We start from the raw sequence: 17,434 nt of genomic DNA on the forward strand, positions 1-17,434 counted from the left end.
CAAGTTGAGAAAGGAAAAAATATAAAATATATGGTTCAAGTAATAAAGGGGCCCCGGGAAGTGAAATGAAGCTGAATCCTATGTTCAAGGAGATAAACAGATTAACAGAGTAGTGACCTTGGGGCAAGATTCTACCCAGCTGAGTTTAGGTCCAAGTATGATGGCACACACCTTTAATCCCAGGAGACAGAGGCAAGCAGATCGATAAGTTCAAGGCCAGCCTGGTATAGAGCAACTTCCAAGTAAAGAAAATCTTAAAGCCAGGCATGGTGGTACATGCCTTTCATCCCAGCATTCAGGAGACAAAGCCATGCAGATCTCTGAATTCAATCTATAAAACAAGTTCCAGGACAGCCAAGCTTAGGCAGTGAAGGAGTTGGAAAGCAGAAAGCTGGTGATGATGTAATATAACAAGGGGGCCATGTTCCAGCCCCAGCAAGCAGCAGAATTCAGCAGCTTCAGCCACATGGCTCTGGCTTTAGAGTCAAGAATAGAAGGGACTACTAGGACAAGTCTGGTTAGCTGGAGCTAAGAAATTAACAGTGATTAAGAAGAAACCAGCATCACTGAGGTGAAATCTGGGAAGTGTTTTCTGAGAGCACAAAGAAGCTGTGTTCCAGAGATAGCCAAGGTTGTACCTCATGCTGCAGCTGTACTTGGTAATGTGTAAGAATCACCCAGGTGGTACAGGTTTTAAGGCATGAAAGGATCATGGCACAGCTGAGACTTGGTACTGTGAGAGGCCAGGAAAGGCAACTGGTGCAGGTGCAGCCTCAGTTGCAGTTGACAGCCCAGGTCTGAAGGGGTCATGCAAAGAAGATGAGACTTCACACCATAAAGAGAGCATATGAGAGGCTATTGGTGAAGTCTAGTTGCAGCAGAAGACCCCAGTGTATTGCAGTACCATAGGATGATCACCAAGAACAACAACAGCAGTGGAGTAGAGTCAAACAGAGCCAAGAGTACTACTGAAAGCAGAGCTGGAGATGTGACCCTTTGGAGGAACCTAGAAGATCATGTGTAGATATCAGACATTGGAACAAGAAGCTGTAACATTGAAGTTGCCTTGGAGATCCCAAGATGTTCGAGATGCCAGAGCCATGGAACATCTGCTAAGGAAAGATGCTAACAGGAAGCAGAATCAATCCTCCCTGTTGGAATTAGAGAAAGAACTTTGTTGCAGCCAACAAAGATAAAAAAGGAGTTGGAGATCTGAAGACTGCTTTGACATCAGACATGGAGATGCAGAGTTTGGAGTTTGCACAGTTGATTTCCTGTTTTGCTTTTGGAATTACACTTAAGTAATTGGATGAAACTCAGAAGAGACTTTGAACTTTGGACTTTGGACTTTTAACGTTTATTGAGCCTGCTATAGACTAGGGGCCTTTTGAAATTGGAATAAATGTATTTTATATTATGCTATATTTAGATATGACCCCTATATACTCATGAGTTTGAACAAACTTATGGGGGCCAGGGAGTGGAATGTGATGGTTTGTATATGCTTGGCCCAGGGAGTGGCATTATTTGGAGGTGTGGCCTTGTCGGAGGAAGTATGTTACGTGGGCTTTAAGACCCTCATCCCAGCTGCCTGGCAGCCAGTCTTCTCCTAGCAGCCTTCAGATGAAGATGTTAAACTCTCAGCTCCTCCTGCACCATGCCTGCCTGGGCACTGCCATGCTCCCACCTTGCTAATAATGGACTGAACCTCTGAACCTGTAAACCAGCCCCAATTATATGTTGTTCTTATAAGAGTTGCCTTGGTCATGGTGTCTGTTCACAACAATAAAATCCTAACTAAGACAGGGTGTCTTCTTTGCCATGGGAATGGAACCCTAGTTGGAGGGCAATTCTGGTGAACAAACATTGACAGGTGTTTTCCCATCGTGCTAAACTTGAACTACCTCTAGGAAGCCTGGTTAGTAATCCACTTACTTTTGAGGTATTTTGGGAATCACTGCTCCCTTAGTTAGCTAAGTTCTACTTTATGTGACTTAATGTCTCCTAAGCAAGTTTATTAGTAAATCCTTTATCACATCAATTTTATTACTTCAATTTTCTCCTATTATCACTAGGGGTCAGCAGAGACAGCTTCGGGTGCACCAGGTCCCTTAAACTTCTTTGACAGTGGTCAGGTATCATTTTCCTCTCCTCCACATCACTGACCACCTAGAGGTGGTGGCAGTAGGGGCCATGGGAAGAGCTGTTCAGTGAACCAAAGAGACACAATGAAATACCACTATGGACAGTAGAGTGGGTGTCAAAGAGTGGGTTCCGTAAGACAGTTATGTGGCACTAGGAGGGTGCAGGGGATGAGGGACTAACTCACTTGGCACAGTTGAGCAAGATTTCCTTAAAAAGGGAACCCAGAGCTAGCATATAAGGCCAGTTGCAGTTTACTAAATAGAAAGGCATAATGAGAAGAAGGAACTGTGTGTTTGCTCAGAGTCAGGACAGTGCTATGTGTTTGAGAAATGACGAATAATCCCATGGGCCTGCAGAGTTATGGGCTTAGAGTGCCATATAGGCAGTGACCTGGTGAACTGTGGTCTCCAGGTACCTGATCAGACCAGTTATCCCATAGGCTTGGAGCAGATAGGCTCACCTACCAAATTAAGATGTTTCACCATAGTGTTTGGTGAGTCCATTTGAAACACAGAGTTAGAAGCAGGGTTGGGAGTAGAGTAATGGAACAGTAGGTTAGAATGGTTTATAGTCAGTGTTCGCACCACATTACCTGAGTCCCAGTTACACAGTGCTCTCCTGCCCTGCCTCCCCCACCCCCATGTTGTGTCAATCTTCCCTGCTGCATAGACCAGAATGAAAGATGAGCAGACCCAAACTATAAAAGGTACTTATGTCTGTGGTACATACACACTTGCCCTCTCTGAGATGGAAAAGGGCATACATACGCAACCGTAGCTGAGCATGTCAGTTAGCCTAACCAACCACCATGATGTTATCTGCATATATGTTTCATCAGTGGATGGCTTGCTCAAAACTTTGTAAATATTGAACATCCCTTGTGCCTCATATAGATTAAAGGTACTATGAATAGTTGGTACCCATATGGTCCATTGATCCTTTCCCATATTCAGCATACAGATGCTGTAGTTTATGTGTGTCTGTGTGCTATGTTTCATGAGCTATTCCTATACTTAATTTCACTTCTCATTTCTCTGAGCTTTTTATAGCCCAGTCAGATCTTATTAACTAACACAGCAATCTACACCATGTGGTGAAATATGAGATGGGTGAGGCACGTGGGAGTCAGTTAACAATGTTGTGTCTGGCAAGCTGTTGGGTTTTATACTGCAGGTAGTAGGGTCGTACCCAAAGGGTATCAGCCCCACTCTCTTCGTGACCACCCTCATAGAGCCCTTGGGAGCAATGGTATCAGCTGAGAAAAGGTAATGGGCCAAGCTGTGGACTTGGCCAGCAGGTCTCTAAAATGTTCCTTGTCCCTACAGGGATATTCCGCTAGAAGAAGGCCTTACCTCTGTTTCTAAGATGATCTCTTTTGAGATGTCATTCTCTAGCCCTTGTGGTTTATTCTACATACTTTGGGTTGGTCCCATGTCAGGGTTTGTATTCCTGAACAAAACATCATGACCAAGAAGCAAGTTGAGGAGGAAAGGGTTTATTCAGTTTACACAACCACATTGCTATTCATCATCAAAGGAAGTCAGGACTGGAACTCACACAGGGCAGGAACCTGGAGGCAGGAGCTGATGCAGAGGTCATGGAGGGTGCTGCTTACCAGCTTGCTTCCTCTGGCTTGCTCAGCTTGTTTTCTTATAAAACCCAGGACTACAAGCCCAGGGATGGCACCACCCACAATGGATCCTCCTACCCTTGATCACTAATTGAGAAAATGCCTTAGAGCTGGATCTCCTGGAGGCATTTCCTCAAGGGAGGCTCCTTTCTCTGTGATCACTCCAGCTTGTGTCAAGTTGACACAGAAAACCAGCCAGTCCAGCCCACTTATCCCACTTCCCCTCTGGTCTGTGCAGCAGAGAAGACTGATGTAGCCATGGAGAAACATGGCAGGGGGCCAAGACTCAGATAATGAGGAACTGTCACTTGTCCACACACGACCCTAATCTGCTGCTCCAGTTCTCTACCTCCTGCATTTGCCCTTCTGCTCCTTGGAGGCTCTAGGGAAAATATCAATACTCACTGATATTTCGAATCCCAGTAAATCTAGACAAAGTACTTAGGAGTTGAACATAAGGCCTCACACGTGTTTGGCAAGTGCTCTACTGCCCAGCTGTACCATCAGCTCCCCGCAAAAAACCCAAAAGCACCTTAGAAGTGGTACAAATGGGAAAATAAGTCCATTTGCTCAGTTCCTCCGAGTTCTGTCTGAATCCTTGAGTGGGAGACACCATCTGCAGAGCCAGGGAATTCAGAGACGCTCACAGCTCTCTGTGTTCCATGTGTCATGCTAGGCCTCTCAAGTTTGTTCACTCATTCCCCTCTCAAGAGAGCTCTGGGAAGGGCCTTATTTCCAGTTCAAAGATGAGGAAACTAAGAACAGAAGACTAGGTGTTGTCTAGGAAACAGGGATAGAGCTGTCATCAAGGAGTGTCCTCCACATGTATGATTTAAATATAAAGTACCCCTCCCACTAGTTCATGCAGTTTCAATACTTAGTACCCCGCTGCTGACATTATTCTGGGAGACTGTGAGGCTCAGACGGGTGAGCCCAGTTGGAGGAAGTGAATTTCTAAAGGGCACAAGAGCTTGAGAGTTATAACCATGCCCTGCTTCTGGATTCATCAAGATGTATGCTAGCCGCACCATGCCCCGTGGAACTGCCCATTCACTGCCCTGTGGTGGACTGCCTAAATAAATCTTCCTCCCTGAAGTTATTCCTGTCAGGTGTCCTATCACAGCCGTGAGAAAAGTAACCATCACAGGCATAAATATGTTCTCCTCACAGTAGTCAGGACAGGCTGAACTGTTTCTTTAGGTGGTTTTTTTTTTCGCTCTGAGGGTTCATTATGATAGAAATGTCAATCTTATTCTTTTTAAGAGCATATATGTATCTTTTTTTATCTGTGTGCTCTATTAGTAATATCAGACCAGAAAAACAAAAGGCCTAAGATAGCTACTCTCTACAAGTAAAATCAACTACAAAGACACAGTCGGCAGTGTACAGGGAAGAGAGGGCGACACAAGGAAAAAAGGGAAATCAAGTGAACGCTGCCTTTCACTCTGAGACTTTCAGTTGTCAAAAATAAAAAAAGGCAAATCACGTTTACAAAGATTTACAATGTCCAAGAAACAAAACAGCAAAATACACTTCAGAGTCATTGCTTAAGCTTTAATATACCCCACGCTGTTGCCATTAACTGAGTCTGCCATTAACTGGCTCAGCTGCCAGTTAGAACTGCATGATAGAATAGCTTTGGGGGCTGTTGATTACCACCAAGCCCAGAAGATGCCATTGATCTTGAGTTCAAAATTTAGATCCTGAGCTCCATCTTCAGTTCCCTAGGACCCTGTGATCTAGTTAACTCACTCCTCTCCTCACATCCTGGCAGCCCAGGGAGGAGTGGGACCTGATAATAGATCCAGTTTAGAAAGTCTTAGAAAAGGCCATGGGTAGGTCTTGCTTGGGACGGGTTTCCACTCTCGGGATGATCACCTTAGCAAGAAGAAAAGACTCAGTAAGTCCTTCAGTAAACTTTGAGGTGAACTGACAGGCCCCGAGGGCTTCTTTTCCTATGGGAGGGTTAAAGTCCATCTGGTCCACTGCCAAATAAAGACTGGTCCTGATGCTCAAAGAGTAGATCAAGAGCAGAGTGACCTATGCCTACAAATGCTAGGGAGATAGAAGAGAATAAACTCCTGAGCTGCCTACCTACATTGACAAGTAAGTTAGAAGTTTATGATGAGAGGCTTTGCAAAGCCAGCTTTATCAATAATAGCTTCTAGGAGCTATAAGAAGAGAGTCCCTCTAGGACTGTGACCAAATGCATTGATGACTTTCTAAGCCAAGAGATTTTAAAATGACTACTGGTATACAACTGTCATCCCAGTACTTGAGACAGAAGAATTTTAGACTCTACCCAAGCCTGCACTCCAGATAGCAACACTGTCACAAACTAGAAAGGAAAAAGGAAAAAATATGGAGGTGGGGAATCAGTCTAACTTAGTTATTTGTTATATTGAGGGTCTTAAGTCCTTTTGTGGTTCTCGATTTGGGATTATCATTAAGGACTTACAATGAATATATTCTAGATCCTAGTGGGGAAGTATCTTTCTAGACAGATTTTGTAGTTCTTCCTTTGACCATCCCAGGGGTATCACATCTGTGACATCACATTGCGCTCTTAGTCCGAAGAGCATGGATTACAAAGTAGCATATTGTACTTCAAGACTACCATAAGAACTGGAACCGGAACATCAGAAATATGTCCTTCTGCTGGAAGTTTTTCCTTCAATGTCCTTCTCTGAAAGTTGTACCCTTCATGGACCCCACATTGACATTGTGATGTCACCCAGCTTCCTACACAGCAGGTCAAGCTCCTGTGAAAACCTAGAAACCAGTTTCTGAAATCCAGATACACCTCAAGGCAGCAAAACAGAAGCTGGTTTCCTATTTTTCTCTTAGAACACTGGAATTTCCCTTGAATCTTTTCAAAACTCCTACCCTGTATTAGTTTTTTTTTTTTCTTTTAAGATAAAGTTTCACTATGTTGCTCTGGCTGGTCTAGGACTTACTATGTCAACCAAACCAGCCTTGAATTCACAGAGATCTGCCCAGTCTGCCACCCAAGTGCTGAGATGAAAAATATATACCATCATACCTAGTCTTACTTATTTTTTTTAATTGAATGGCATAAATGTCTCTACTTTAAAAGTACAAGTCAGTAGATTTCAGTACACTATGTTGTACAACTGACACCAGTATCTACTTCTAAATGGGTCAGTACCCCATTTCTTTTCATGGCTGAGTAACATCCTGCTTTACTTCATTTGACCATCCATCTGCTAATAGACATTTGTAGGATGTTTTTGCTCTCCTCTATTATGGACATTGCCACTGGAAATGTAAGTGTGCAGATTTTTGTGTGAATACAATTCTCAAGTGTCTTGGAAATTTGGAAGCACATTATTTGATGTCTTTTATGTTTTTCCAGTACTGAAGGATTTTAGGATGTTGGGGAATGGAGTTACAGCTCTTTCTTGGTGTTATCCTTCTGAAGTTTCCAGATAAGCTGTTTTTGTCTGTGTGGGGAGGGAGGGGTTGACAAGATGGCCTGATGGTAGCCTCACCTTTGACCTGGTGAAGAGACACCTTAGACATTCGTCACCATTTCCCCCTTCCTCAGTGTTCAGGTTCAGTGCCTCCTTATGTTGCTGTGATGTTCATATCTGCACACGTCCCTTCTCCTTGCCCTCCCCTTTATAGGTCTGATAAATCCTTATACTGTGATGATGTTGACATTCGCTTCAGCAAAACCATGAATTCTTGCAAAGTGCTGCAGATCCGCTATGCCAGCGTGGATCGCCTGCTGGAGCGCCTGACTGATCTGCGCTTCATGAGTATTGACTTTCTCAACACCTTCATGCACTCCTACCGAGTCTTTACCACTTCTTCGGTGGTCCTAGACAAGCTGATCGATATTTACAGAACGCCTATCAATGCATTTCCTTCCAGGTATATGCATGCCTTCTCTCATCATCATCATCTACAGAAATCTCTGGTCTCTGACACGATGGTTTAGTGTGTAAAGGCACTTGCCACTGAGCCTAATGACCGAATCTCAACCTCTGGACCCAGCATGGTGGAAGGAGAAAACCCACTCCTGCAAGTTGTCCTCTGACATCCACACTTAATCAATCACACACACACATTAACTAATTAAATGTGGCAATATTTTCAAAAGAATCCCATCATAACTATCCCTCACTAGGATCATGCATCTCCTCCTGAACCCCACAGATTTCTAAGCCAATGAGGTCTCTGGAAAAGAGGCTGTCCCAGAATTAAGAATGATATGGCATGTATCATTCCCAGTCCACAGAGGGAGTATATTTCAAGACTGGTTTGTTTGTTTGCTTCACAAAAGAAACTGGGAATAGTGGTACAAACCTATAAACCCACAGCTCTGGAGTGTGAGGAGCAGAAGCATGAGGTCATCTTCAGCTGTGCCTGTTAGAGGTCTTCTCGGGAAGACTAGGGAGGGATTGCTCTGCTCCCCCTCTCTTCCTCGAAGCCCCTCCAGGCCTAGCCACCCATGCTGCTGATCACTAGCTTCTTTTGTTTTTTGTTTTGCTTTGTTTTTTACTCTTTCACATCTGAGATTTTATTGGTCGAGGAGCAGAGTACACAGACATTCCAATTCTTATCACACCTACCCAAACTCTGAAGAGACACGCTGTATTCATGAACACGAACGAAGAACTTCATATTGTTTTTCTTCGAACTTTATTTCAGTGATGCTCCCCTCCTCAAACTTGGCAAGTTTCCCTAAGACCCCTCATAACAACCAAATGCTCAGAATCCGCAGTTCCACTGACTCACAATTTTATGCCACATACAGAACGTACTCAAAATTTCCATCTTTCACATTATCACAACTGTTAGGAAAATGGACTGCCATGACCACAGACATCACAGTTGTGACAGGGCAAGGACCAAGGGCTGACTTTCTTACAAAATGGTTCTACTAGAAACACGGGGACAGATATAACTGAAAATATTCCAGACCTAAATGCACGACTGAGATTCCAAATTGTCATTTAATATGCTTTGTATTGTAGGATATAAAACTAGCCCCCTCTACGGAATGTCATGATGACCCTCAAGACAGTCACATCCTCTCCCAATTCAGTATACAGCTATTTTCTGTTTTTACCAAAAAAAATAAACAACCAGCAAATGATTTACCTCTTAAAAAAAGTTTACACTTTAAAAAAATGGGATGAGGTGAGGTTTCTCCACCTTGTAAAAATGTTTCTAGAGCTACTAAAAAACTCACATTTACAAAATAGTTGTTAAAAAAATATTCCTCTGGATTGTACAAGAAGGGAGGCAGGGACCACTGACAGACATGATGGATGCTTAGTCAGACTTGGCTTCTTTCTCTTCTTCAGAGGCTGGGCTCTGGTTTTCTGTTCCTCCGTTTTCTGCAAGCAGATCTAGTTTGCTGGTCAGCCACCTCAGCCTGTTTGCCCTTTGCTCCCCACTTCTCTTTTGTTTGCACTTTTTTTGTCTGATCCTATATCTTTTACTGACGCCTTTTTCAGCTTCGTGTCCACCTCGGCAGGGGCGGGCTTGGAGTGGCACTTGGGCTTCACCTTCGACGCTCCACGGTAGCCTTCCTCTTGAGCATCATGGTGGTGCAGGGTGGGATCCAGATCTGTCACAGAGCTGCACTGCCTAGCCGTCACCACACAAACTCCACTAAGCTTCTTTTACCCACCCCCTAGTCCCCAAACCTTGGTCAGAGAAGTCAAGGGCTATTTATTATTCTCTGTTCCCTAAAACCCTTTGGGAAACTTAGGGGCCACCCTTTACAGAAAAAAAGGAAAAATGGAAGGAAGAGAGATACAGACAGGTACTCCTGCTCTGTGTATACTTGTCATGCTTTGAAGAGTCCTTTATGGTGTGGTCAAGGTACATCCTCTAGTAGACAGAACCCTTTAGCTACCTTGGCTTCATACCTACATCACTGGAGTTCTCCAATGGCAAACTAGGGCCCAGAAAGGCCAAGAGACTCTCCACAAGGCCCTTACACATCTCTGGCTGAAGTATCTTAAACGCAGGCCTGGCCTCAGGATTGCTAATGCACTAACTACACTTCTACCTGCTCCAAACCCAATAGACAGGTGAAACCCCTCAGGTGCCATGGCAGAGACATCAGATGAGTCACTACCTTCCCCTGAGCCTCTGCTTCCTCATGCACAAAGCATACCACTGTAAGGACATGGACAGACCATACAAGTTAGTAGCCTCATATGAGTGGTTGGAGGCCCTACAGAGGCCTGCAGTCAGGAGCCATAGTACCTCAGAAAGGAGGCAGAGGTAGGAGCACCAGAGAGAACCATGCCCACCAGTCAGACACCCAGCCTTGTGGATATAGACATTTGTCCCTAAGCACTTTAATCACAACCATGCGCAGGGACCCACCTGACCTTCAAAGATCATCCACAAAAGGTAGACACTCTCAGCCACCATGAGTTAGGTAGACAAGTCAACACTCAAAGCCTTCACTCCCTCTTCCCTCGCATCCTCACAGATCACTGGAATTCTTGTTTTCCAGGAATCGAAAAAAGGATTCGGATGAAGAGGCCCCCAAGTCTCCTCATGGCAGTCGCAAGGTCTCCTCACCACCACCCTTGGGCGTCGGAACATCGCCCCCAAGCCGCCATCGGAAGATGTCCCTCAACGTCCCCATCATCACAGGCGGCAAGGCGCTGGAACTGGCTTCACTCGGGAGCAGCTCTGATGGCTACCCCAACATACACACACCCATAGCTCCCTTCGGCAAAACCACGCTGGACTCCAGCAAGCACTCTGTGGCCAGCGGCTTCCGCAGGACTCCAGAGGAGAGTGACAGGACCACCCCAATTAAAGAGAGGCCTAGGGAGCTAGTAGCCCTCAGGAAGCAGGGTAAGTAGATGCATGAGCAGAACCACCCTATTATGTATTGTGTATGTATCTGTGTTTGTGTGGGTTTTGTGTGTGTGTGTGTGCGTGTGCATGTGTGTGTGTATGTGTACACGTCCTATCCTTCAAAAAGGAGGCACAACTGGGAAGAAGAGAAGCCACCAAGGCTCCATCACTACAGACATTCCCATGGTTCATGCAACAAATACGTGATGTGTGTGGCTTGCACAGCTGAAAGTTGGTAGCTAAGGTAATAGCTTGTCAGAAAACTCAAACACCATCCAGTGTCTGTGATGTGTGGAATCTAGAGAGGCAACAGTGTGAGGCTCAAAATGTTGTTCAGCACAGACCTGCAGGGAGATCTTGTTACATTGTGGAGTGCTGCCCCAGTTAGTCTACAAAGCCACCTCTTACCAGAGTTCGTGATGAGTGATCCAGAGACCCTCAATCTGTCTATGTGGATCTATGAGCTGGCTGAATGGACTTTTTTAAAAAGAGATCTGTGGCTTCCTGTGGGTTTCAAGTGTGATCACCTTCTAGTTGGGGAAACTGAGACCCAGAGAGGTTAAGTTGCTTTTATTTCCCAAGGCTCCAGGAAGATGACACCACTGGTAAAGTGCTTGCCACATGATCATAAGGACCTGAGTTAAATATTTCCCTACATTAGAAAGCCAGGCTCAGAGGCACACCCCTGTAGTCCCAAGTGCTAAGTATTCTTGAATATGATTTTGGGACTCCTGTGACAAACATTTACATTCAGTGTATAATACATATTTATTCTTGTTGGTTGTCAGGACATAGCTATAGAACCCAATCTGATGAAAGAATCTGCTGAGTGCTGTCCTCAGTGTGCCCTGGATCTGGATACAGCCTCTGCCTTGATTTCATGCTTTCCCAGATAGGATCTATAGTACTTGCCAGGCAATTGTGTTTAAATAGGGGCTGTCCCGAGAAGGTTCTGGAAAAGGGCCACTCTGTTAATATCTAGTATGTGCATACTGATGCTTATTTACATGTTTTTCTGATTGTGTTTTCTGACCTCAAGCAACCTTCCTTAGATCACTGCTTTCTTTATTACATTAATGTATAAATGTACACTGAAACTGAAGTAAGGTTGTCTACAGCACTGGACAGTAGTCTGCCCTATTCTTTGAGACAAGAGCTGTATTACAACCTGTCCCCTTCCTCTACCACTAATGATTGAACCCAAGACCTTAAGCATGCTAGACTAGGCAAGCACTGTACCACTGAGCTATATTCCCAGGCTCCACAATCTGCATTGTAACAAGAACCTAGTTGTGCCCATAACATTTTTAGAAATACTAGTAAAGGAAAAGCCATTTTGGAGGTCCACAGTATCTATAAGCATGTGAAAGGTTCTGACAAAGCCTGTGGAGATTAAGCTGTTTAACAGTCTTCATCCAGGGTACCAGGCCCTTGTTACTTAGTCTGCTTTGCTTTAACAAATGATAGATGTGAGGCTTCCTATCAATGAATAATTGAGAAGAGTGTGAGTCTTTCTATTCCCCCAGCCCCTGATGTCTTGAGAGAAGAGCCTGATGATGACCGGAACCAGAATGATGAAGACAACACACGAACATCACCAATTAGATCTCCACCTCCACTGTTCGAAAACAAATCAGGTACGTTCCCCAGTGTGGAGCTGAAGGTGGCTGTCCAGGAGGAAAGAAGCATGTTAGTGTTGCCATTGTTTTATGAGTGACCCCTAAAGCCAGTGACTATTCTATTTTATATCCCCCAAGGATGTAAGGAATATGGGTGCTGGAACATTGGTTGAGTAGACCCTGATCTTCAACTCGTAAAGTCACTCCAACATCAGAACTGCATTGTCTAACCAGTGACCTAGCAGCTGTAGCTCTCACATGGGAGAGAGCCCATGTCAGAAATGATTCCTGGAATCTCATGATTCAGGCTTTGTGGTGGGCTTTTTCATCCTTTCAATATGCATGAAGAGAACCTGGGTTGTTCTTATCTTTAAATAAGAAAAGCAATGCTGGCGAGTGGCTCATTGGTAGAGTGCTTTCCTGACATACTTAAGGTTCTATCCCTACCATCACAGATGGGGGCCAAGACTCTAGAAGGTAGTGATTCTGCCCACTCACATTTCAGACTCACAATCCTGCAGGATTCTTGAGCAATCTACCTAGTTTCTGGTCCCCATAAACACTACTGTAGCCCCAGGAGGGCTATGGGACATCCAAGAGTGAGAGAGGCTTCAGGGGCCCTCAGCTACCAGGACAATCTTTCTGCCTCCCAAAGAAGGAAACTTGCCATTCATTTTCAAGTTCTTGCTCCATATTCATGGGGGAGTCCAAATCTCAGAATCCCCTGCTGCTGCACCTGGAAAGAAACCCAATAAGAAGCAGAGCTGCCCCGATGTAGAGAAAAGGTACCTGAGCACCCTGTAGCCCTTCCTGGCTTCTCAGACACAGGAGTAAATCTCAAAGAGCCCATTTTCAGAAATGAGCATCGAGACCCAGTTGTGAGGGTGCTTGTAATCCCAGCAGTTGAGATACTTGAGAACCCCAGGTGGGGAATGAGAGTGCCAAGTCAACCTGGGCTACAGAGAGAGTTCAGGACAGCCTTGGCAACTTACTGAGAGCTATCTTCAACTGATAGGGAGTAGAGGTAGAGAGGGGTGAGATACTGTCTCAGACAAAAAGAGATAAAGAGAGAGAGTTGATCTAAAAGAGAAGGAGGGGAGACATATTAGAGAAACAAAGGAAAGGAAGAGGAGGGGAGAGAAGGGAAGGTAAAAGGAAAAGAATATCTCAGAGTTTTTAAAGCAAGACCAGTTGTCCCTCATGTCTGAAGGAGTGCTACTTCACTGTGATGATGCAGATTGCCTTCCATACTCCCATGAAATGAAGCAAAGGCTTCTGGTGTTGACCCTCATGGCGATTTGTCATCATTATTACCATCAGTAGGTCTCCTTGTTCATAGAACCTGTTGTACTTTCTTCTGTGATCTCCTTTTTATATTCATGTTGGATGTATCCTTGCTGTGCAAAGGAGAATCCTGAGGCTCCAGAGTTGAAGGAATGTACCCATGGTCACACATCTAGTGAGAGATGGGAAGAATTTCAACCCAAGTACAATGCTACCTCAATCCCACCAGGCCCATAACCCTGTCAATATGAATTGTGAACGTCAGATTTTGAGTGGACTGTGTGTCAGTTCCTAGTACACTGAAAGCACAACATAGCTCATGATGCTTTTCTCAAGCAGGTCTAGGCCCAACACGGGTGAATCTCAGTCTTCTAAACAGCAAAGGATTAGATAAGCCTCTGTGGCCTGGGACAGACCTAGGGAATATTGTGGCGTGACTCTTATAGAGAACACACACACACACACACACACACACACACACACTACCTCTTGAACCCCTTTCCTGCCCTGGGCTTTTGAGATTGGGCTATCTTCTGCTGCTTGAATGTCTGCCAGCATAAAAAGACTGAGGAATGGCTGAGGATTCCCCTCTTTCCACAGAGTTCCCACTCTTAAACTACAGTGGAGTCGTGATACCCACATGTCGTGATATGGTGGACAATCAAACCACTCTCTCAGCTACTTCTGCCTTTGCCATAGCGACTGCAGGAGCCAATGAAGGCCCCTCAAACAAGGAGGTGTTTCGAAGGATGTCTTTGGCCTCAGGTATGTGGACATCTCTGTTTATGGGTACTCCCCTTCTCCATAGTCCTGTGCCAGGAGTCACAGTCACAGACATGGGACCTGCCCTTCCTCAGGTGTTTGATGTGCATTGCAGAAGCCATGGTGAGTCCACATACACTGCCCCTGGAGAGCTCCCTGCTCCAGCAAGCTATCCCTACTCACTGGACATGAAGCCTTGCTTTCTGTTATTTACCCTGTTGACCATTCCTCTTATGGAGGCTGAGATGGGGCCATTCTTTCTACACCAGCTCTGCACACCCAGACCTGCAGCCAAGGCAACTGTATTTAGGATGCATCCTTCCTTTCCACTTTCTGTCATCAATGGAATAAAGTCTGAGCTATGTTGCTCATCAACCCCTTAAAGGGCAATCTTAGCTTATCCACCACACACACAAACACACACACACACACACACACACACACACACACACTCACGCGCACACTCACATACTCCTAGATTTACCCTCCCTTCCATTCACTTTGAACTGCTGCTACCCACTCTTCCTGCAGGCCCTACGAGTATTGTCTTGCCATCCTCTTCTCTCTACCAAATCCCATTTGGTCCTTGGCCAAATTCTACTCCTGGCCAAGAACATCAACCAAGAGAGCCCCCAGCACCCTTCCTCCCATTGCTCACCTCCACAGCAATGGTTACACTTCAAATGCTAGAAGGGAGTTCCTGGAGAGCTCTGGTCTTGGGTACTCTGCATAATCTTGTTGAGGGAAGCTTCTTAAACCTTTTAGATGGAGGAGGTATAGCAGAGTTGGGTGATGAGGAACTGTAACACTGAGGCTTTATGACCTCTAGTTTGAGTCTGAACACAGTTCAGTGTTTCCTTCCAAGACCCTCAGATGAATCGTGTCAGCTAAGTAAGCTCAACATCCTGTCCTTTTCTCTTTCTACCATTGTCACCATCAGGAGTTTCCGAAGAACAGAGAAATAGCGACAAAGATTTTGTGATCCGCAGAGCTGCCACCAATCGTGTGCTGAACGTGCTCCGCCACTGGATCACCAAGCACACTCAGGTGGGTGGGACTCTGTTCCAGGAACAATTGCTTCCCAGTGTCAGTAAGTGATAGCAGACAGTGGGTCAACAGGAGAAAAGGAACCCCATTTTCCCAGTAGGGCCTGCTCAAGTTCCCCAGGGAAGAGAAGCAAAGACAGTCAAGAAGACAAGGGGCTTGTTTGGCCACTTGTCTACAGCTAGAGTACAGGTAGGCTTGGGCCTCCTTGACTTAGGGGTACAACAACTGAGAGATGACCTTGGTCATCCCCAAGTACCCTGTGCCTAGGACATTTGAAGCCCTACTTGTGGCCTTGCAGAAAATAGTGACAAGATAAGAAAAGCAGAGCAGCCACCATGGGCAGAAATGGGAACTCTGTCCTGCAGCCTGATCTTAAAGTATTGCAGAGAAGTTTGTAACTACAACCAGAGTTTCATGCCCATCTTCCCACAGGATTTTGACACCAATGATGAACTCAGAGTCAGGGTTATCTGCTTCCTGGATGAGCTCGTTCATGAACCAGAACTTCTGCCACAAGAGCGAAAGGCAGCATCCAGCATCTTGAGGTAAGAGGATAACCTTCTGGGACAGTGCTCTGCCCTGTACCTTCATAGTAGCCTGCCTGGGCAGGAGATATATCAGGGTAGATATAAGCCCCCAGAAATCTGGGATCCATGTAGCACACTCTGTATTCAAGCTTGGAGTGAGTGCTGTATGGACTTCTTGCTCTCTCTTCTTCCCACCCCTCACTAGACCTTGATGTAGCTAGGGACATAGCTCAGTTGGTATAATTCTTGCTTTACCATCACATAAACTGAGTATGGTGGTGCATGTCTGCAATCCTATTTCTCGAGTTGTAATCCCAGAACTTGGGAGGCAGAATGATGATAAGTTCAGAATCATATGTGGCTCCATAGTGAAGCTGTCCTGGACCACATGAGACCTTGATGCAGCTGGGCGTGGAGACTGTACCTCTTCTCCAAGTATGTCAATGGCTGCTAACACCTGTCCAATGTGATGGGTACTACCTACATACAACTATTTAAATCTCAGTGCACTGAAATTGAATACAATAAAATTGTTATCTCTCAGTTCCTAGAGATTCAGTTGGCTAGAAGCCCCTATCTTAGCATGGGCTATCCCCTCTCTTCCCTATAGAGGTTCTATTGGACAGTGTTCATAGGTATTCAAGGAATGTCTATTGCTTTAAACTCAGTTAAGTTGTTTGTTCCTCAGACCTGTGCTGTACCTGATTCCCAGCCTGCCTCTCTAGCAGAGGTCAGGGTTCACATAGTCCCAAAGCCAAGTTACCTCAGCCAGTGTGACTCACTATTGACCATAGTAAGGCCCTTAACCAAACCTCATTTTCTCCTCTGTGAAATGGGTGAACAATGCTGGCTTCAAGGCTATAGTAAGGTTCAAGCAAGATGGTGCACATAGCTTCTGCAGGTTCTCAGAAGGTAAATGGTGTAGGTGCACCAGCACCCTGCATCCTGTTCTCATTCTTCCCACTCAAGCTAGCTTCTCCAGCTCAATCTGGGGAGGATTCTTCTCCTTACTGACAGACAGCCACCTCTACACCCCAGTCATTGCATCTTCCCCAGACTTCCTATCAAATCCAGCTTAGGTACTTCCTGCAACCCAAGTCTCCAGCCCCTTTTCTATCCCTGTACAGGCCTCATCACTCCTCCATGTTCACAGTCCTAAGATATCATTGGCCCTTCTATCTATCTATCTATCTATCTATCTATCTATCTATCTATCTATCTGTGTGCATGCAAGAGAGAGAGAGAGAGAGAGAGAGAGAGAGAGAGAGAGAGAGAGAGAGAAAGCGAGCATGTGTGTGTAGAAAGAGAAAGAGGGAAAGGAAAGAAGACAGAGAGAAAGAGGGACATATATAGAAAGAACCCATATATAAATCCCATATATAAATGGGATGACCACAAACATACTTATGCATACAAGCAGACCCAAGCTCTTGTAGTCTCTTCCTCCAGGTTCTCCTGGGAACTCAGAGAACTGTGTCCAGTGGGCCCTCAAGAGAGCCAGTTCTCAGTGTCTGGAATACTATTAGTTTCCAGGTCTGATCTTCAGAGTCCCACTCCTCCAG

General features: G+C 45.2%; 1 protein-coding gene across 3 annotated transcripts in view; it reads left to right on the top strand.

The window, feature by feature from the left end:
• Rasgrf1 (Ras protein specific guanine nucleotide releasing factor 1) overlaps positions 1-17,434 on the top strand; it is a 109,437-nt gene that overhangs the window by 62,760 nt on the left and 29,243 nt on the right. For 2 of the 3 annotated variants that reach the window (XM_028758949.1, XM_028758951.1), the window contains exons 15-20: positions 7,424-7,672; positions 10,257-10,630; positions 12,160-12,282; positions 14,137-14,301; positions 15,239-15,345; positions 15,778-15,890. In XM_028758949.1, coding sequence (XP_028614782.1) covers positions 7,424-7,672; positions 10,257-10,630; positions 12,160-12,282; positions 14,137-14,301; positions 15,239-15,345; positions 15,778-15,890 — 1,131 coding nt within the window. The remainder of the gene's footprint in view (positions 1-7,423; positions 7,673-10,256; positions 10,631-12,159; positions 12,283-14,136; positions 14,302-15,238; positions 15,346-15,777; positions 15,891-17,434) is intronic. The other variant, XM_028758950.1, reaches the window with a different exon arrangement.

The sequence above is a fragment of the Grammomys surdaster genome, unplaced genomic scaffold (genome assembly GCF_004785775.1).
Source record: "Grammomys surdaster isolate TR1022 unplaced genomic scaffold, NIH_TR_1.0 126248, whole genome shotgun sequence".
Lineage (NCBI taxonomy): Eukaryota > Metazoa > Chordata > Mammalia > Rodentia > Muridae > Grammomys > Grammomys surdaster.